Genomic DNA, 21,573 nt, shown 5'->3' on the forward strand with positions numbered 1-21,573 from the left:
TTTTCCTATTATCTTTCATATGAGTGCTTTCTCAAGTTGTTCCTCATTGGCCAACTCACCAATAGATTGCCATCAATAAGAACCTATGTGTGTTGTTCTTCCCCAATCTTACTAACCAGAGCTATTGTTAGCATGAACGGATTAACTTTCTTCATGTTTCTCTGATGCATTTTATTAAACCTTATAATAACAATGCATTTCTCAGGTTCTTCCATCTGAATTTGATATAACTCTTGATATAATGTTGGAAGCAGTTCCGCTAATGAACTTCTATGCGTTTTTTAGATGTGGTGAATATACAACTGACTCTTTTTGCCATCGCACTCAAATGATTATTGGTTCTCTTTATCTGTTGTCTTTCAAGATGAAACATCATCGCTTCCTGGCCCATCAGTCAGCTCCCCTGTTTATCACTGATAATTGCAAGTCAATGATGAGATCCTGGTTCTCTTCAGAGCTGTGGAATCTCTGCCTGAACATCAGCCTTCAGCCTACCCCCTGAAAGCTATTCCCCTAACTCCCTAAGAAATAGCACATCTACAATCACTGCTTTCTGCCTACCTCTGTCCTAAAATCCATGGGCTGCTAGTTGTCTCCTGTCTACCAATGCTATGAATGTTCTACAAGAAGGAGATCTTGGCCGTGCAAAAGCTCATAGCTCTTGCTCCCCGTAATGCATCAATAAACATTGTATCTGCTTTGCTGTCTAATTCTGTTTTTACATATGAGATGGTTGCTAGTTTTGGAGTATTCGTCCAGTTCAGCATATCTGTTGTCAATCACAAGCTAATATATTCCCCTCATGTCCTGAGGCCCATGCTCACACATAAGATCCTCACATCAGTAGCGTCAGGCTCCAAACCTTTATGATATTTGCTCATGCTGAGATCAGAGCCTAGATGTAACTATGTAAATGGTAATGGTAAATGGACCTGTACTTGTATAGCGCCTTTCTAGTCTTCCAACCACTACGTGCCACATTCACCCTTTCACACACATTTACACAGTGATGGCAAAGTCCATCGAACAGAAACTAACATTCATACATATTCACACACCGATGCATGGCATCGGGAGCAATTTGGGGTTCAGTATCTTGCTCAAGGATACTTCAACATGTGGCAGGAGCCGGCAGATCGAACCTTCCGATTAAGGAACGACCCGCTCTGCCTCTGAGCCACAGCCGCCCCTATGTGCTGTTTGTCTGTTGGATGGGACCACACAGGCCAGTCTTCCTTGACCCTGTCGCAGGTCCATTTCTTATCCCAATTATGTTACTGCTCTCCAAAACGAGCCGGGTCGTAACAGTCCTTCCAAGGCTTCTGTAGAAACACTGCAGCTCAACATGGCGGCCTCCACAGAAGGTGAGCCATGCCATCTGTAGATAAAAACGTCTCATTCTAATAGGTAACAAAAACATAACTATTCCTATTTTCAGGTGATTATACACGTTAATGAAAACATACCTATGAATATTACATTCCATTTCTGCCAATAGATTCTCCTAAATAAACACACAAGCTAAGAACCACTACGTGTGTGTATATATATGTGTGTATATATATATATATATATATTATTTTAACTTGGCCAAATGCCAATGTAATGTGTCGTCAAATTAAAAAAATAATTATTTCATTGATGTGTAGTGAACCACAGTGAGGTGTTGTGAACGCAACCTCGGTAGTCCAGCAAAACTCCTCCCTTAGCTCCTCCCCCTGCCCAGGTGCACTATAAAAGGCCATAAAAGTTTAGCCTTTTGCTGGTCGTGTGCTGAAGGTGGTGAGCATTGTCGCCATTTTTTTTTTTATTTTAGTGTTTCCTGGTGATGTAAAGTCGTCCCCCCAACTAACATGTGCCTTTTTGTGTTTTAGGCTTACCTGTTCAGGTTTTCCTTTTCTTTAGTTTATTTATTAAGTTTGTTTACTTTGAAAATATATTTATATATATATAGAGAGAGAGAGAGATTGATAGGGTTAAACAAGGCTTCACCTCTCAAGGAACCCGTACGGGTCAACACGAAAGGAGATTATGGGTAAGCTGGTCCACCTGGCCTCCAGTTTTTCTCAGCTCGGCAACCGTCTGGACCAAGTCTCAACTCGGCTTTCTTCACTGGCGGTTCCTGTTCCATCTCCGGATCCACCTGTTCAGTCTCCTGCTCCAGCAGTTTTTGACCACCCTCTTCAGAGCAAGGAAGCCAGTAAGAGGCTTCTCTTTTTGTGTCAGGGATCTCTTTCTGTCGCAGCTTACTCCATAGACTTCCGCATTCTCGCAGCCAAGAGTGGGTGGGATGAAAGGGCCTTACAGGGGGTTTTTCTGCGTGGGCTTAGTGAGGAACTTAAAGATGAACTAGCTGCTCGGGATGAGACCTCCTCTTTAGTGGAACTAATTTCCTTGGCCATCCATCTAGATAACTGTCTCTGTGAGAGACGCAGGGAGAGAATAGAGAGATTTAGGGCCCCTCTCCTTCTGTCCAAGTCCCCTCGGCACCCTGGTTCCATGGAACTTAATCCACCTCAAGAGCCATCATCTTCCAGTGCATCTCTCCCGGCTGCTTCATCCTCCTTCAGCAAAGAGGAGCCCATGCAGTTGGGAAGAATGAGGCTCACTCCGGCTGAGCGTCAACGCCGCATCCTCCAGAGAATCTGCTTCTACTGTAGTCAAGCTGGTCATGTCCGCACTAACTGTCCCGAACAGCAAAAAGATTTGGCTCACCTGCCGCTAAGGGGACGCTGGTGAGCCATACTTCAGTTTGTCCATCCCCCTCCAATTGCATTCAGCTTAAGGGAGCTGTTTCCTGGTCTCAAATCAACATTCCTCTCCATGTCCTAGTGGACTCTGGTGCTGATGACAATTTCATTGACTCTGGCATTGTTAGTCAGTTCGACATTCCCTCAGAACCCCTTCCTGACCCCAAAGATGTTTTTGCCCTCGATGGTCGTCTCCTGGCCCGTGTAACTCTCCATACTGTCCCAGTGTCCCTGCTACTCTCGGGCAATCATCATGAAACGATCTCTTTTTATCTCATTCCCTCTCCATCTTCACCCTTAGTATTAGGACTCCCCTGGCTCAAGCTCCACAACCCACACATTGACTGTTCCACATTATCTATCACCAATTGGAGTTTATTTTGTCACTCCCACTGTCTGCGCTCAGCCATCCCCACCACCATTTCTGCAGGTGGTCAGGTCAGACCCTGCCAAGATTAAGGCAGTGGAGGAATGACCCACTCCCACCACTCGAAAGCAGTTACAAAGATTTCTGGGGTTTGCCAATTTTTACCGCAGGTTTATTTGTGATTACAGTAGAGTTGCTGCACCGCTAACCAAGTTAACCTCTGTTAAATCACCCTTTGTTTGGTCCCCTGCAGCCAAAGTCACTTTTGCCAAGATTAAGAGTATGTTCACTTCTGCTCCAACGTTGTGACATCCAGATCCTTCTGTCCAGTTTGTGGTGGAGGTCAGTGCCTCGGACTCTGGTGTTGGGGCAGTCCTGTCCCAACGATCCACTGCTGACCAGAAGCTGCACCCCTGTGCAATCTTCTCTCGCCGTCTTACACCTGCGGAGAGAAACTATGATGTGGGGAATCGTGAGTTGCTGGCAGTGGTGCTGGCCCTTCAGGAGTGGAGGCACTGGTTGGAGGGCTCTACTCGCCCTTTAGTTGTATGGACTGACCACAAGAACTTGTCTTACCTCCGTTCTGCCTGCAGGCTCAACTCCTGTCAGGCTCGGTGGATCATCCAGCCCCTGAGGGTGGTCCACCTAACTGACTGTTTGTGCCTGTCCGTTCCTCAGTGCTCCAGTGGGGACACGCCTCCAAGGTGGCATGCCACCCTGATTTTCATCGGACCCTGGCTTTGCTTCGTCAGCATTTCTGGTGGCCCTCCATGTCCGCTGATGTCAAGGAGTTTGTCTCTGCCTGCTCAGTCTGTGCCCGCAGTAAGGCTTCTCATCATGCTCCTGCTGGTCTCCTTCGCCCCCTTCCTATCCCCCACCGGCCCTGGTCTCACATTGCGGTAGACTTTGTCACTGGCCTACCACCTTCAGAAGGTAATAACACCATTTTAAGTGTTGTAGACTTTCCAAGTCGGTGCACTTTGTCCCTCTGTCTAAACTCCCCTCTGCCCTTGAGACTGCTTGTTTGCTCACCCAGCATGTTTTTAGGCTGCATGGTATCCCCCAGGACATTGAGTCAGACAGAGGCCCACAGTTCTCCTCCAGAGTGTGGCAGGCTTTTTGCCAGGCAGTGGGGGCGTCAGCCAGCCTTTCCTCTGGGTACCATCCCCAGACCAATGGCCAGACTGAGCGGGCAAATCAAGATCTGGAAGCAGCTCTTTGCTGCGTTGCCTCTCATCACCCTGTTTCCTGGTCTTCCCACCTTCCCTGGATTGAATCTGCTCACAACTTCCTGGTCTGCTCTGCCACAGGTATGTCTCTGTTTATGGCTGCTAATGGCTTTCAGCCCCCTCTCTTCCCTGCTCAGGAGGTTGAGGTGTCAGTTCCTTCAGTGCAGGTGCACCTCCGGCGTGCCCACCAGGTCTGGCGTGAAGCCCGGGCAGCTCTCACCCAAACAGCGGCCCGGAACCAGAGGTTGGCCGACCGTCACCGCTCCCCAGCTCCCCAGTATCAGCCCGGCCAGGAGGTCTGGCTCTCCTCCTGTGATCCTCCTCTCAAGACTGAGTCCCGAAAACTGACTCCCAGGTACATTGGCCCTTACACGAATGAATGCATCATCAACCCCAGGGTGGTGAGACTTAAGCTACCTCCCTCCCTCAATATCCACCCGTCTTCATGTTTCACTCCTCAAGCCTGTTTCCACCAGTCCTCTGTGCCCCCCAGCCAAACCCCCTCCACCCCCCCCAGATCAAAGACGACCACACTGCATTTACTGTCCGGCAGCTGTTGGATGTACGGAGGCGGGGTCGAGGTTTCCAATTCTTGGTGGATTGGGAGAAGTATGGGCCAGAGGAGCGCTCATGGGTTTCTCGCTCCAGTGTTTTGGACCCTGAACTTATTAAAGACCTTTATGACAGGTACCCAGACAAGCCTGGCAGGCCACCAGGAGGCATCCTTTGAGGGGGGGTACTGTTATGGTTTGGTTTATTATGCCTTTGTTGTTGTGCTTTTCTTTTGTCCTCTGTCTGTTCCCCCTCCCCTTTCTGTTTTCTTGCAGAGCTTGTTGTGTGGGGCAGGGGGTGTGGCTGGCTTCCTCCTGTTGGCACACCTGTTTTCACTCAGCCCATTCCCGTCACCTCATTAGCCCGGTCTCCACTCCTGCTCGCTGTCAGAACATTCCATGCTCCAACCCGGCATGCTGTTCACCTACTTTCCCGAGTCTAGTTTTGCCTGTGCAAGTCTGCTGAAGACATCCTCCTGCCAGCCAGCTCCCTGCCTCACCTGCCCGCTTCAGTTCCGGTTTTTGTTTTTGGACTTCTATTAAAATATCTTCAGTTCCCACTCACCAGAGAGTGTGTCTTTGCTTTGGGGTCCAAGTCACAAGTGAACTTAACACCTTCCCCCTAGACAGGGGCGTAACAACCAGTCATCATTATTGGAATGAAACCTAAATTTATTCATTGCAACTATATTTTGCTTAACTTTTGTGCACTAAGTTTCTAATTCGTCTTGCCATTTTCTTCACTTTTCAAGTGCCAAAGCAAAGGGGAAGGCAAGGAAATGGCACACAGCTCCTTTTTGATGACTGCATTGCAATGTAACTTGATAGCAGAAGTCAATGATTGGATGAACTAGCGATCAAGAATTTTGTAATCTCCCACCCCCCTTACTTACAAACTGTTATATCTGTCAATCTATCCCAAATGGACGCTATAGCCTGTTTCAATCTTTCACATTAGCGAAAAGTTATAACCAAAATATACCAGTTTTCCATAGAACCATATCATACACAACTAAAGACCCACATTAAATAATCAGCACTTATTCACACCTCTACAATGGTTGATTGATTAACTCATATCAGCACCAGGGAAATTGTCCAAGGATAAAGTTCATTTAGTCACTTAGTTTCCTTCAGAGTCAAAATAGGGGAATGGGTTGAATGAGTCAACTGGGGATTTCTGAACAGTGCGAGTCTGGTTGCAGATAGCCTACCACACTAGCAGGGTTGTGATGATTGAATCAGGGAAAATCAGAGTTCCAAGAAAAGGTGAATCCTGGTTCTTCGGTTTGATTAGCTTGCCATGTTTCCTCTTCCAATACTTGGCCAATTCAGTGCTCGACACTTTCATTTAACACCTTTCATATTTCATGGACGATGTCCACTGGATGGATTATCTGCAGCAGCTCCTCACTTTACAGTGTCCCCAGTCATTACTAATGCGCTACACCTGCTACCGGTGGCTAATGCCTCACTCTGATTGATAACATATACCCAGATTTTACTAACAGGATTACAAGTTCTGCTCTTAAATTTGCCAATTGGGGGCTTTTATTTCGAAAAGTTTTTGTGAGAAGTTTGGTTTTAATTAGTTATTAGGCCCCAATCAATTGTCTGCCTTACCTATGGTGTATGGTAAAATCATCAATGTTGCAGAGACCAGCCGGGGGCGAGCCGGCTGCCTCAGGAGAAAGTATGAATATACATTTGAGTGTGAAAAGGACATGACCAGTAGGGGGTAGTTGAGCTGGCTGCAATTTTCTTCCTCAAGAGAGAAGAGCTAAATCAGCTGTATGATTAAGAGGTTAAGTCATAAAGCTGCCAGAGCTCAGCAGCTTCTCTCATCCTTTTCCTCTGATAATGGAGACCCAGGAAGAAAGTGAACTCTGCTTTCCACAACTCAACAGCTCCTGCAGGAGGACAAAGCGCCCACACACTGAGGCTGTGCTTATTTACATTCTACTGTCCTCCATCTCTCTGCTCACTGCAACTCTAAACCTGCTGGTCATCATCTCTATCTCCCACTTCAAGTAGCAAAATATTTAATCAATTTATGAAAATGATGAAATTACTGGTTCAGAGAAAGACAATAGAAATGGTCAGATCTGGTCTATGTGTTGATGTATGATTTTAACTACTGTGTTGATATTTTACCTATAGATTATGTTATATTTGTTATATTTAATGTATATATATATATATATATAATAATATTATGGAATTGCAATTGATACTAGAAATAATAATATGTGATACATGATGCCCCTCTTTCAATCCAGGCAGCTCCACACCCCCACCAACCTCCTCCTCCTCTCCCTGGCAGTCTCTGATTTCTTCGTGGGCATCATCATGTCTTTTCAGATTCTCCTCACAGACGGCTGCTGGTTCCTCGGTGACCTCATTTGTTCTTTGTTTTTCATTTTAGACTTCATTGTGACCTCTGCCTCAGTAGGAACCATGGTGCTTATATCTGTTGACCGCTATGTGGCCATTTGTATCCCTCTGCATTACTCCACCAAAATCACTGTGAGAGGAGTAACAATCTGTGTTTGCCTTTGTTGGGTCTGCTCTATTCTGTACAACGGTCTCATAATGAACGATAATTTAAAACAACCAGGCAGACATAATTCCTGCTCTGGAGAGTGTGTGATTGTCATTAACCACATTGCAGGGGTCGCTGACCTTATTTTGACCTTTACTGGTCCTGTAACTGTCATCATAGTTCTGTACATCAGAGTATTTGGGGTGGCTGTGTCTCAGGCTCGTGCCATGAGGTCCCATATTGCAGCTGTCACTCTTCAGCGTTCAGAGACAGTAACTGCTAAAAAATCAGAGCTGAAAGCAGCCAGGACTCTTGGCGTTGTTGTAATTGTGTTTCTGACATGTCTTTGCCCATATTACTGTTCCTCTCTTGTAGGCCAGAATGCCATGTTTGGTGTTACATCTGTGCCCTTTGAGACCTGGTTATTCTATTTCAACTCTTGTCTAAACCCAGTGATCTATGCTTTTTGCTATCCCTGGTTTCTAAAATCTATTAAACTCATTGTAACATTTAAAATACTTCAGCCTGACTCTTGTCGGGCCAACATACTGTAGTTGGTGAGACAGACATGAAATGTTAAAATATGAATTAGAAATCGAAAAGTCTGCAACAATTTAAAATATGTCACTTGTGCTTCAAGTACATCTCACATGAAGTGTGATTACCAGTATGTGTGTATCTTCTCTTTATTCTGTTATTTGTTGTTATATACGGTAATCTCAATGTAATGTGCTACCTTTCCGTTGTCTGCCTTTGACTGGTCCCCTGTTAATGGAGCCTCTATAATAAAAATAAAATACTTACATACAACAAACTTGTTTAGATAACTCAAGAAATATTAATCATTTACATATATTATGTAAATAAAGGAAAACATTAGGTGAATAAAATAGCCACTTATTTACAGACAAAGAGCTGTTTGTGAGCCACAATGTGAATGGGTGTAACTGGAGACCCTCAAGAGGTCTTACAACATATCTAAAGCAAAGGTAGGCCCATTGTTCCCTTTGTGAACATAGGCCATTGACAGCACTCCTGGCCTAATGTATGGAGGACCAAAGCTGCCAAAATCAAAAATAGAATAAATTGCCCAATTAATAAATAAGAATGCCATTAAATGCACCAAATAGAACATAAAAAATGAATATAGACATTAATTAATCTATAAAATGTTACATAAATTGATATTTGAGTTTTTTGCTTCTGTATTCATTCAACTTTTTATTAATTCTCCTATCTATATATATATATATATATATATATATATATATATATATATATATATATATTTTTTTTTTTTTTTTTTTTTTAATTCATTTATAAATGTATTTTTAAATTATGTTTTAATTAATTATTTTATTATGATTTACGTAGGATTTCCTCCCATTTATTTATTTTCTGATATGTGATGCGATCTGGGAAAGCCCATCACATGGTGAAATTTTACCAACTCAAGACTCTGATACCACCTTAAAGCTGATTTCAAGCTCTTTTCAAATCTGTTTTCCTTTTTTTCATAGCATGTCTGTAACAAATGTTATTATTATCTGAAGTCAGCTTATTAACATGGTTTTATGAAACAGAATTTTGAGAAAAACAGGTTTAAAGATAGACATTCTAAATAGAACATTTTAACAATCAAATATCACATGTTAAATTTTCATTACTCTATTATGGCACAGACTTATTTTAGTCACTGTATATGTTGGAAAAAATTGTTACTGTGGCACCAAGCAAACACACAACACTCATGAATTAGATGAAAATCAAGAATGCATTTATTAATTCAACATTCAATTAATTGAATTTGTTTTACGTAACTTTTTCTCTTCTTTTTTTTAAGTTACTGCACATTATATATGTATTAGACAATGTCAGTATTATTCTGTTATTATGCAGTATATTATCAAATCATGCAGTATAAATATGCAGAAAATATAAAGAATATGCAGTATAAATACAGAAAATATCAGAAATATGCAGTATATATATATACAGAAAATATAAAAATATGCAGTATATCATGACTTATTGTAAATTATAATGGAAAAGTTGAGTAACAATATTCAATGTAATTATTGTTCTGCTATTATTCAGAATATCATCAAATCATGCAGTATAAATATCCAGAAAAATATAAAAAATATGCAGTATAATTATGCAGAAAATTTCTGAAATATGCAGTATATCATGACTTATTGTAAATTCAAATGGAAAAAGTGAGCAACAACACTAACTATAGATACAACCCCTGTATTCAAGACTATTATACAATGACTGTCCCCAGAATCACTGAATTAATCCTCATTCATGTTTACAGCCTGAGCTGAGCCTGTATGTACCCAAGAATGTGCTCCAGTCATACATAGGTACAAGAACAGTGCCATCCTCTCTACCACAAAGACATGGTACATTGACTCCAACTACTTGGGCAATGTCATCCAAGCAGTCAACCTTATTCCTCCTAAAATTTCTTTTAAAGAGCCCAAAGCACCAGTCACAGGAAAACTTTGTGTGTCCAGCAAGAAGGAAACTCATTTTGATTGACACATGACGACCTGTAAAGACACGCCACAACAGATACCACATCACAAAGGAGTTCTTGTTTTGTCCCGAACAGTTATCTGCATGAAGGTGCATGTGCATTTCACCCAGTCCATAATTCTCAAGGTATGAGTGTAAAAGGCTAATAACACAGTTGCTACCTTTACCAGTCTGTATGGATTCATCCAACAAGGAAGTAACCTGCTTTGGCAAGGCCTCACATGCTACACCAAAAACTCCACACTTACGTGGAGTTTTGAAATACATCGGCCCTGGTTGGAGGGGATCATTGGGGTAGTGAATCTGTTGTGCAAAGTCCATGCTATAATGTACCATTCCCTCATAACTAGAAGGACTGTGTGGACCTAACTCTAACCCAGCAGGCAAGTTTGCTTTTGAATCCTTACAAAGTTGCTGATAGTGTGTACGCTCTACTCTAGCTTTCTCCAGATGTTCAGTGGCCAGACGATGCAGCTCTTCCTTCTCTGAATCAGCCTTATTGGCAGCCTCACTAATGCGTTTTTGATATTTTTGACATGTCCAACACAGGTCAGTTGCTGGCCGCATTGTGACAACAAATGGCACCACTTCCCGCCAGATACGACGAAACGTAACTACAGAAACCACACGCTGATTTGCTGCAGCAACTGCCACACAGTAATCGGAGTACACCTTCACCTTCGTACAGTTAGTTGGAAGAAGTTTCAAATCACTCCTCCAAAAGCCTGGTACCCTCCCTGGAAGATGCTTGCCATGAGTTTCAGCATAGTTTACAATGAAATGTGCAACATACATATTGTCCTCTTTCTTCAGTGCATTAGGAGGCTGACGCTTTTTGTTGCCATGCATTCGAGGAGTAACACCATGCTCTTTATAATGCTTAATAAGAGCATCTAGCTTGACCTGGCCAATGGCATGGAGATATTTAAACTTATCCCTGCATATTTTCTCCCTATGGTGAAAGAAATCAGTTCTTTGGGACTTCCGAACTGTCTGTTCTTTTTTATGGGTGCGGGATGTTAGCTGAGAAAGATGCATTCCACATGAGAGTTTAGCTAGAATGGCGATATCTAGCTCTTCCCTTGTCATTTCCAGGAAACAGTAGCGAATCATCTGCAGCTCCTCTTGCATGAAACGTGTTGAACATGGATGACCATTGTTGTATTTGCATGCACATACAAACTCTTGCACATCATCACCATTATCTTCTTGAAGTGGAACTGGTGGTAGTATCTCTGCTACATCTTCAATAATGGATATGGGATGGTCATCATCTGAAATGAGGAAGAATGAATAACTGTAAGACATATGTATTATATAAAAAAGGCTGAACTTCATTATTACTAATAAGCAACATTAACAATCCATCACACAAGTATTTCACCATTGCAATATGTCTATGCCCATAAGACATAGGCTACTACTATAGTAGTACTACTATTATTACTCAAAATCATCATCATCATCATCATCATCATCATCATCATCATGATTAGATTATGTTGTTTGACAAGGTGCGACCAAAACGTTAACAATATGTTAAGGTGTAGCCTACTATTAAAAAAAATTAACATGTTACGTGCAGGCTTGTACAGCACGCTGACAAGAAGCAATCGGATCTGGCTCAATCCAACATCTCTCTCCCAAAGTAAGATTTATATGTCTTACGTTTAAATTGCAAAATATGTCACAGAGTGAAGAAACCGTCTTCACCATCTGTAATGCAATCTACTACAGCCTTGAATGTCACTAGCATGGAGCAATCATGAACAGGGGCGGACTGGGACAATAATTCAGGCCACCACCACCGGATTAACGCAAAACACCAAGAGTGAGTTAGGTTTGGCGCCTACTGATGTAAAAGTGTAAAATAATAGAGCAAAGGCTCCACATGTGCCCACACACAGCTTTATCTGTTTCTTTCCCCTACAAAATAAATGTTTCTGTTCACTAATTGATTATTTTTATATGCATTGGTTATGTTCATATGACAACAAATATGTTCTTAATCTCAGTGGGATTTTACCTGGTTAAATAAAGGTTAAATGAAATAATGTAATACAAGGATTTCAATATTCATATAATTTATTATGTTGTGCCTATGTTAGTTAACCATATTCTAGAATTTGCACTTACATTTGTTGTATTAAGTCAGTTTTAGCCCCATCAGCTTCCACAAAGTGGAACTAACCTCCTCATTAAGATAGTGGTGCTGGATAGGCCATAGTTGTGCCAAACTGGTCAGTTATTTTACAGCACTTCGCCGATCTGTGGCCAGTGCTTTTAGCTTTTTAAGCCTCTCTCTCTCTGCTCCACCTTTCCTCTTGGGCTGTCGATCTCACTCCATTTTTCAAGCATGTAGAACTACAGGGGGGGGGGGCGCAACTTGGTGTCACTGATCATGAACATCACCGAGTCTATTAACCTGACGTTAATGCTACAGTCTGCATCTCCAACATTAACATTAACGTTAAGTCTCCGTTTTAAACTCACATGTCAGCTGAACTTACATGCATAAACAGCATAACTAAGGGATGGTTCAGGACTCACCTGATCCAGCCCTAACTATAAGCTTTATCAAAGAGGAATGTCTTAAGCCTACTCTTGAATGTGGTGAGGGTGTCTGCCTCCAGAACCACAACTGGAAGCTGGTTCCACAGGAGAGGAGCTTGGTAACTGAAGGCTCTGGCTCCTGTTCTACTTTTAGAGACTATAGGAACCACAAGTAGCCCAGCATTCAGAGAACGTAGTGTTCTAGAGGGGTAATAGGGTACTATGAGCTCTTTAAGATATGAAGGGGCCTGACCATGAAGAGCTTTATAAGTGAGGAGGAGGATTTTAAATTCTATTCTACATTTTACGGGGAGCCAATGCAGAGAAGCTAGTACAGGAGAGATGTGATTTCTTTTTCTAGTTCCTGTCAGTACTCATGCTGCAGCGTTCTGAATTAATTGGAGCGTTTCAATGGACTTATTGGGGCAACCTGATAATAAAGAGTTGCAGTAATCCAGCCTTGAAGTAACAAATGCATGGATTAGTTTTTCTGCATCTGTCTGTGATAGTATGTGTCTAATTTTTGTAATATTACGTAAATGAAAGAAGGCAGTCCAAGAGGTCTGCTTTATGTGGGAGTTAAATGACAAATCCTAATCAAAGATAACTCCAAGATTCCTGACAGTGGTGCTAGAGGCCAAGGTAATGCCATCTAGAGTAACTATATCTTTAGACAGTGAGTCTCCAAGGTTTTTGGGGCCAAGAACAAGAATTTAGTTTTTTTCTGAGTTTAACATCAGAAAATTGCAGGTCATCCAGGATTTTATGTCCTTAAGACCTGTTTGTAATTTAGATAATTGATGAATTTCATCGGGCTTGGTTGATAGATATAACTGCGTATCATCTGCATAACAGTGAAAGTTAATGGAGTGATTCCTAATAATGTTGCCTAAAGGGAGCATATATAAAGTAAATAGTATTGGTCCAAGTACAGAACCTTGTGGAACTCCATGACTAACTGTAGTATTTATTGAAGATTCATCGTTAACGTGTACAAACTGCGAGCAATCTGATAAATATGACTTAAACCAGCTTAGTGCGGTTCCTTTAATGCCAATTTGATGCTCAAGTCTCTGTAAAAGAATATTATGGTCAATGGTGTCAAATGCAGCACTAAGATCTAATAATACAAGTACAGAGACAAGTCCATTGTCAGAAGCAATCAGAAGGTCATTATTAACTTTGACCAGAGCTGTCTCTGTGCTATGATGAACTCTAAATCCTGATTGAAAATCCTCAAATAAACTATTGTTATGTAGAAAGTCACACAACTCTTTGGCAACTACTTTCTCCAGAATTTTAGAGAGGAAGGGGAGGTTAGAAATCGGTCTATAGTTGCCTAAAACCCCTGGGTCAAGAGTGGGCTTTTTAAGAAGGGGTTTAATTACAGCTACTTTAAAGGACTGTGGTACATATCCTGATAATAAAGAAAGATTAATCATATCCAGTAAAGAAGTGCCAATTAAGGGAACAACTTCTTTAAGCGGCCTAGTTGGGATCGGGTCTAATAGACAGGTTGATGGCTTCGATGAAGAAATGATTGAAGTTAACTGATGAAGATCGATAGCAGAAAAACAGTCTAAATATATATCTAAGTTTACATTGACAGAAGTCCCTGAACTTGGAGAGCCACTGATAACGGTTGATGGCAGTTGGTGATTAATTTTCTCTCTAATAGTAATAATTGTATTATAGAAGAAGCTCATGAAGTCATTGCTACTTAAGTTTATGGGGATATGTGGCTCAATAGAGCTGTGACTCTCTGTCAGCCTGGCTACAGTGCTGAAGAGGAACCTAGGGTTATTCTTATTTTCTTCTATTAGTGCTGAGTAATAGGCTCCTCTGGCATTACAGAGGGCCTTTCTATAAGTTTTAAGATTATCATGCCAAATTGAGCGATATTCTGATAATTTGGAAGAGCGCCATTTCCTTTCAGATTTCCTAGCTATTTGTTTTAACTGGCGGGTTTGGTGGTTAGACCAAGGTGCTAGTCTCCTATGTTTTAATAATTTCCTTTTTATAGGAGCGACAGAATCTAATGTTGATGGTAGTGAGCCTGTAGCACTATCGACAAGATTATCAATTTCAGAGGGACTAAAGTCGTTATAGGACTCTGTTAAATTCAGACATGGCATTGAATTAAACACTGAAGGAATCTCCTCCTTAAATTTAGCTACAGCACTGTCAGATAGACATCTGCTGTAGGAAGTTTTGCCTAATGGCTTATAATCTAATAGTATGATTTCAAAAGTTATTAAATAATGGTCAGATAGGAAAGGATTATGTGGGAAGACTATTAAATGTTCAATATCAATGCCATATGATAAAACAAGGTCAAGAGTGTGATTAAAACAATGAGTTGGTTTATTTACACTCTGACAGAAGCCAATTGAGTCTATTAATGATATAAATGCGTTACTAAGGCTGTCATTGTTAACATCCACATGAATATTAAAATCACCTACAATAATTACTTTATCTGATTTAAGGACTAAACTTGATAAAAACTCTGAGAATTCAGATATAAAATCAGAGTACGGTCCAGGAGCGCGGTACACTATAACAAATAGAACTGGCTGCAGTGTTTTCCAGTTTGGGTGAGAAAGACTAAGAACAAGGCTTTCAAATGAATTATAATTTAGTTTAGGTTTAGGGTCCATTAAAACGCTCGAATCATATATGGCTGCTACTCCACCTCCTCGGCCAGTGCCTCGAGGAATGTGAGTATTAATATGACTGGGGGGGTGGATTCATTTAGGCTAACATACTCCTCGTGGGACAACCAAGTCTCAGTAAGACAAAGTAAATCAATATCATAATCTGATATTAATTAATTCACTAAAACAGCTTTAGAGGACAGAGACCTGATATTTAACAGCCCACATTTCATTCTCTTCTTTTGTGCTACTGAGGAGTTAGTTTTAATTTTTATTAGATTTTTATGTTGAACTCCTCTTGTTTTTATTTCTTTAAATAATTTAGGTGGTCGGGGGACAGACACAGTCTCTATGGGGTTTTGGGTGGGTGACTGTTCTAAAGAAAGCGCAGAGAAGTGTGTAAGACAGCAGCTCTGCTTCCTGGTCCCAAATCTGGACTGTCAGGTTTTAGAAATAAACTTCGCCATATTCCTAGATAAGAGAGCCGCTCCATCCAAAGTGGGATGGATGCCGTCTCTCCTTATCAGACCAGGTTTTCCCCAAAAAGGCTTCCAGTTATCAATGAAGCCCACACCGTTTGATGGACACTACCTCGACAGCCAGCGGTGGAATGACGACATGCGGCTATACACGTCATCACTGGTCACATTGGGTCCGACATTGTTTTAGCATAATTACACACCGACTCCACATTAATCTTAGTGACCTCCGATTGGCGTAAACGGGTGTCATTACCGCCGACGTGGATAACAATCTTACTGTATTTACGTTTACCTTTAGCCAGCAGTTTTAAATAGGATTCAATGTTGCCCGCTCTGGCCCCAGGGATACATTTAACTATGGCCGCTGGCTTCGCTAACTTCACGTTTCTGACTATGGAGCTGCGAATAACCAGAGTTGGTTCCTCAGCGGGTGTATCACTGAGTGGGGAAAATGTATTAGAAACGTGAATGGGTTGGTGGTGAACTGTGGGCTTCGGCGTTTTAGTCTTCCTTCGCTCAGTCACCCAGCCTCCCTGTCTTCCCGGCTGCTCGGGAACTACCGGGGGATCTACCGGAGGACGGCTAACAGAAGCTACCTTCGGTCGGACTGCACCGGCTACTGGCTGGCTAACTATAGCGACTAAAGTTATCTCCGTGGTGCGGTACCGTTCCTCTAACTCACTAAGCCTCGCCTCCAGCGCAGTAAATAAACTACATTTAATACAGGTACCATTATCATTAAAGGAGGCAGAGGAATAACTGAACATCTGACACACTGAGCAGGACAGAGGAGAGGGAGAGGGAGAAGCCATAGCTAACTGCTAATGCTAATGAAGCTAGCATGTATGAAAAACTTTGAAAGTAGTGAAAAGTCGCTAAAAGAAGGAGAAACTCCGAGTGCTTAGGTAGAACTAGTCTACGTTTAAATGTTAAGCGGGAAATTAACCGCTGTAACAAGTAAAACAAATTTATATTTAGTGTTCACTGACAGAGCTACAGCACCAAACAGTGTACACAGAGCAGGAAGTAAACCGGAAATGAGTCAGTACGCTTACCGTAGCACGTCACAGACACAGCCATTTGTTTTTTCAGGCTTTTCCGACTTGCATTGCTGGTTCTGCCAACGGCATCCCTCTCCTGCTTTGCTATCGGGATGATTTGCTATACTACGAGTTTGTTTACCATTGAAATGACTTTGAAGCTGTTATATTAACGTAAAAATCTTGCATAGTGTGCCTTTAAGCCAAAGACAAAAATTCACATTCACACAAAGTAAAAAGATTATTTGTTAGAAAGACCATACACCATTTCTTTGTTTTAATTTTAATTTTATTTTGGAAAAGCTTAATATTAACAATTACATCCAAGTCTAGTTTTTACTTTAGACTAAACCAATTAAAACACTCTAATATATTACCGGCAATTTTAATTTTAAATGTTAAATTTCTGATTCAAACAAAATAACATGGTACATGTGCATAATTAAGGACTTCCAAACCTTCAGTAACAATCAGAATGTCATGTGGTGATAAGAGAGGGTCCTTCTCCTGATGACTAACACTTGCACTGTACACTCCTAAAGCTCTGTTTCCGCTTCATCCGTCTGAACAACCTGATAAAAGAGAAGACATTAATGAAACCAGTGTCTGATGTAGCAATATTTACATACATGTGTTATTTGCACCTATTGTATTTGAATATTTCTGCAGGCTGGAGTCCCTAAACAGTGTTGGAATTACATAAATTGGGTATGACTGACAAACTGAGACTCAATGATTCAATGAGCCCAATTATATTCATGTGTGATGATGTCTGTCCCCATAGTAGCCATTTCATTGTAGTGAGACAATTTTACAAGATAACGTGGAGATCCAGAGGATGGATGGCTTTCCTAGCTATATTGACAATAAGGGGCGTTAGATCCCGAGTTACCCCCGTATAGGTGGTACTGGACTAGCTCTCCGTTATAAAGGGTCCGAGCCTCTCTCCTATGAGTATTACCCTATTAGGTTAAAAAAGGCTATTTAAGCTGGTGGCGAGGAGACACGCCTAGCTTCTAACTGCCTTCATCCGAACGCCTACCCTGCTTACTCTAGTGCAGCACTTGACCGAATAGCCCTAGAGCCAGGTACCACGCTAGTCACGTTCGTTAACGGCAGCTCTCCTCTTACTGATCTGTGCACTTGTTAATTGCTAGGATTATTTTAGTGGCTTGTACAGTAAGCCCCAAGGGTCTGTTTAATTTCTGTGGCTAGAGTAACCTCTTAGAACCGTAAAGTTGGTGAACACACTACCTAATAATTACTGCCTGATGAGATATCTTATATATATATATAAATCCAATGTCCACAGTTTATACTTTAACTTCAATGGTTATTTTTATTGCAAGGTTTAGCAAGGGCAAGCATACAGCATGAACTGATTCAAAAACTGATTGTTCACTTCCACTAATAATGATTAACTATATTTCTAATATTAAGTAAAAATTGTTTAAAATTCAAACCCCTGATGAAAAGGCTTGCAGCTGAATGATCGAATGTCCAGCTTGTAGAGAGAGAGGGAAGAGGTGTACCGGCCGATACAGTTCTTCCTTGCCTGCCGTACTGTTGGTTGCCGTTGAAACTCCCGACTTTGTCCAAAGTCCGCAAAGTCACTGACCAGTGCAGTCTCTGATGGCAGGATGAACGAAAGAGTGATCCTTGGTGATCAATTGGAACCTGCAGCCGGGTGGAGATGGTTAATCCTCCTCTGCCTGCCGCTCCCGTCTCGGCTGTAGGTTGTTGGACTTCTCTGTCTGCGATGATGGCTTGTTCGTTGCTCTGTCTCCTGAGTTGAAATTCTAAGTTCAAAGATGCGTTGCCCCGATGTGGTCGATCGATCAGCAAGTCTTGAACCCGAGAGCCGGCGGAGGACTAACCCCGATCCTCCCGGAGCCGTTCCTTTTATCCTCCTCAGATCATCTGCCGTCACCTTTTCCTCTGCTCATCACAGTGCTCTCTGTACGCATCCGTTTTCCTTATTTGGTTTAGTTTAACTTCCTCTTCCTCTCAACTCTTAGGCCGGTCCGGTATGTGCGCTCAACTTCACAAGATGTATCCGCTGTGTGTGCTCATCTTCACAAGATGTATCCACTGTGTGCACTCAACTTCCCCTTTCTCTCCGCACCAGACATGTCCGGTTGCCTACGTGCCTTCTCACCTAGTTACTCAACACTTCAACATGATTTGCTCTCTTGACCTTACTTTCCATAGTTCTATCTTACTACTATGCATTTATACTCATTAATTATCAAATAATCAGTTACAATCATATAATCGTGTTTCCTTTCATTGTTACATATTTCATTTTGTGATATAGAATCGACTTCAATCATTATACAGCTTTTGGTTATTCTAATCTCTGTACATTGCGTTATTCAGATGGAGAGTCCCTAATGCTCCGTTGTGGTTTTAGCGGATCAGGGATCTCAACTTACTTGACAGGGCGTTTCTGAGCAACTTCAAGAACAGGAAGTGCTCGCCATCCAATGGCCAAAAAATTTGATTTTTACATTAATCTCCAACCGTGAAAAGTTTTTGATGGAAAAAAAACATTAATTTTTCTTGGAGCTTCCCGATTGAATTTGGTATTCAAATGGACGTCTAACCTAATCCCAATGTTTACTATAGATTTATGACTAGAAAAACTTGACAGTGATGAACTAAAATTAATCCTGAAGTTCTGAGCTTTCAGGTGACTACTTGTATAATCACTTTATAGTGTATTATAAATCATTTATTTATCTGTTTGTATACTGATTATAGATGCAAAATAAGGGGGCTTAAAGAAAAGTGTTACCTACTATGGTTTATGTCAGCCTAAATTGCTGTGTTTTGTTACAATCTTATTGAGAAAAAAAACAAAAAATTATTATCCGTACTTCAAATAAATGTGAAGGCTACAGTGACTGAGCCCTCTGACTGTCCGACAAGATATGTCAGTCATATCACACAGAGGCTCTGACTTAGCTCTATTAACAGGGGACCAGTCAAAGGCAGACAATGGAAAGGTAGCACATTACAACTCCCTTCACGTGGGCTCATTAAAGGATGTCACAAAATGAGTTTGATAACATTCCAATCAATGAAATTTGCATATTTTAAATTATTACCACACATTTTAAATCTAAAGAATTATACAATTAACCTTTTGCATTACTGTAAATATTTTAATTACTTAATAATCAATGAACTGTGTAATTTAACCACTTAAACATCAACAAATGCTTTTAGGCTCCTACAATGACAGTAACAGAACCAAAAAAATGTCAAAATAATGTCAGCAACCCCTGCGATGTAGTGAATGACAATCACACACTCTCCTGGTTGTTTCAAGTTATCCTTCGCTATGACACTGTTACAGAATAGAGCACACTCAACAAAGGCAAACACAGATTATTACTCCTCTCACAGTGATTTGAGTAATGCAGAAGGTCACAAATGGCCACGTAGTGGTCAACTAATATGAGCACCATGGTTTCTACTGAGGCAGAGGTAATAACATATGCTAGATACTGACCCAGAGCACACAAGGTCATTCGACGATTCGCCATGAAACAGATTGTACTCAACTTCAGTGTACATGGTCCAATCTTCACTGAACTTCACATATTCTTAACAGTCCCACTCTGAACACGCCCTCTTAACTTCAGCGTACATGGTCCAATCTCAATAAAACTTTAATATGTTTGATAAGAGTCCCGCCCTGAACAAGTCTACATGACAATATTCAGATATAGTGAGAGCACTACCTACTGCAACAGGAAATTAGCGCTGCTTGGTGATTTTGATCTGATTTACGTGAAATTTGCATGTTGTAGTCCGCACCTGTTACGCCAGCACGTGACATGGCCGCAGCACACCCCGAGTTGCGTGGAGTGCGAGGGCCCGTTCATTGCTGCTTGCTGCTTTTAATTTTTAATGAAATAGTGTGCTGTTGCATCTCTCTGGAATTCTGAGTTTATGTGTGTCTGTGCGTGTGTGGGATTTTGCCTTCAAGGGAGCTTGTGCAAGATGTGATGTTACTCTCCAAAGCAGTAAGTATTTTTGGTGCTTAGTTTGCGACACACCCAAGCTTTGCATGTGTCAGAGCTTTTCCCTGGAGGTAAAATTCATAGACAACAACACTCATAATAGAACTGTCAAACTCTTCCTTGCCCAGTTGCATTCCGGACCAGATATCCTGTTTCAAACTGAACATTTGAGCTTTAGGATGTTTTTCTTTTGTCCTTGGATCTCTTTTTTTTCACAGACCACATGTGGAACCAGTTATAGTACGTTCACATGGAATGTGTATTTGAAAACTAAATATAGGCACAACAAAGACTCTCTATTCAGGACCAAAGAAATGCTGACTAATCTGACCCTGAACCCAAACTCTATCAAACAATTACTAATTAATATGTTGGCAGATTTTTACATGATGGCCATGTCAATGCTATAAGTATGCTGTTTGTTAACAGATTTTCATTAAATATAAGCCTCTTTAAGATGTGTTTCTTCCAGATAAGTTGCAATAAATAATAAATAAATGACAGATTTTAAAACAGGCCAAATAAGTCAGCAATAAGTAGCTGTCTCCTTCAAAATGTACAGTATTTCATAATGACGGTAATTCAAGATTCAAGATTCAAGAAGCTTTATTTATCCCGAGGGAAATTACTGTGCAACAGTTTCAATACAAAGGTGGTAAAGTAAAGTACCACAGGGTTAGAGTAAAAATAAAATAAAAATAAAGGCTAACATAAAACAACAATTAACTAAATGCAACAAAATGCAAGCACTTACAGGTAACATAAGCAGAAAAGAAGAAAACAACTAAATGTGACAAAGTGCAACAAAAATTGCAGTTAAACGTAGG

General features: G+C 41.2%; 2 protein-coding genes across 5 annotated transcripts in view; one reads left to right on the plus strand and one right to left on the minus strand.

The window, feature by feature from the left end:
- LOC127365344 (trace amine-associated receptor 13c-like) overlaps positions 1-8,262 on the plus strand; it is a 64,389-nt gene extending 56,127 nt beyond the window's left edge. Inside the window, exons 1-2 of one of the 4 annotated variants that reach the window (XM_051403363.1) lie at positions 6,633-6,927; positions 7,177-8,260. In XM_051403363.1, coding sequence (XP_051259323.1) covers positions 6,758-6,927; positions 7,177-7,993 — 987 coding nt within the window. In that variant the 5' untranslated portion in view covers positions 6,633-6,757 and the 3' untranslated portion in view covers positions 7,994-8,260. Of the gene's footprint in view, positions 1-6,632; positions 6,996-7,176 lie in introns of those variants that run through there. The other 3 variants (XR_007885174.1, XR_007885175.1, XM_051403362.1) reach the window with 3 other exon arrangements.
- A 1,395-nt stretch (positions 8,263-9,657) lies between these two features.
- The window catches only part of LOC127365317 (uncharacterized), a 54,006-nt gene continuing 42,090 nt past the window's right edge, over positions 9,658-21,573 (minus strand). The window contains exon 2 of the mRNA XM_051403307.1: positions 9,658-11,257. Coding sequence (XP_051259267.1) covers positions 9,744-11,114 — 1,371 coding nt within the window. The 5' untranslated portion in view covers positions 11,115-11,257 and the 3' untranslated portion in view covers positions 9,658-9,743. The remainder of the gene's footprint in view (positions 11,258-21,573) is intronic.

The sequence above is a fragment of the Dicentrarchus labrax genome, unplaced genomic scaffold, assembly GCF_905237075.1.
Source record: "Dicentrarchus labrax unplaced genomic scaffold, dlabrax2021, whole genome shotgun sequence".
NCBI lineage: Eukaryota > Metazoa > Chordata > Actinopteri > Moronidae > Dicentrarchus > Dicentrarchus labrax.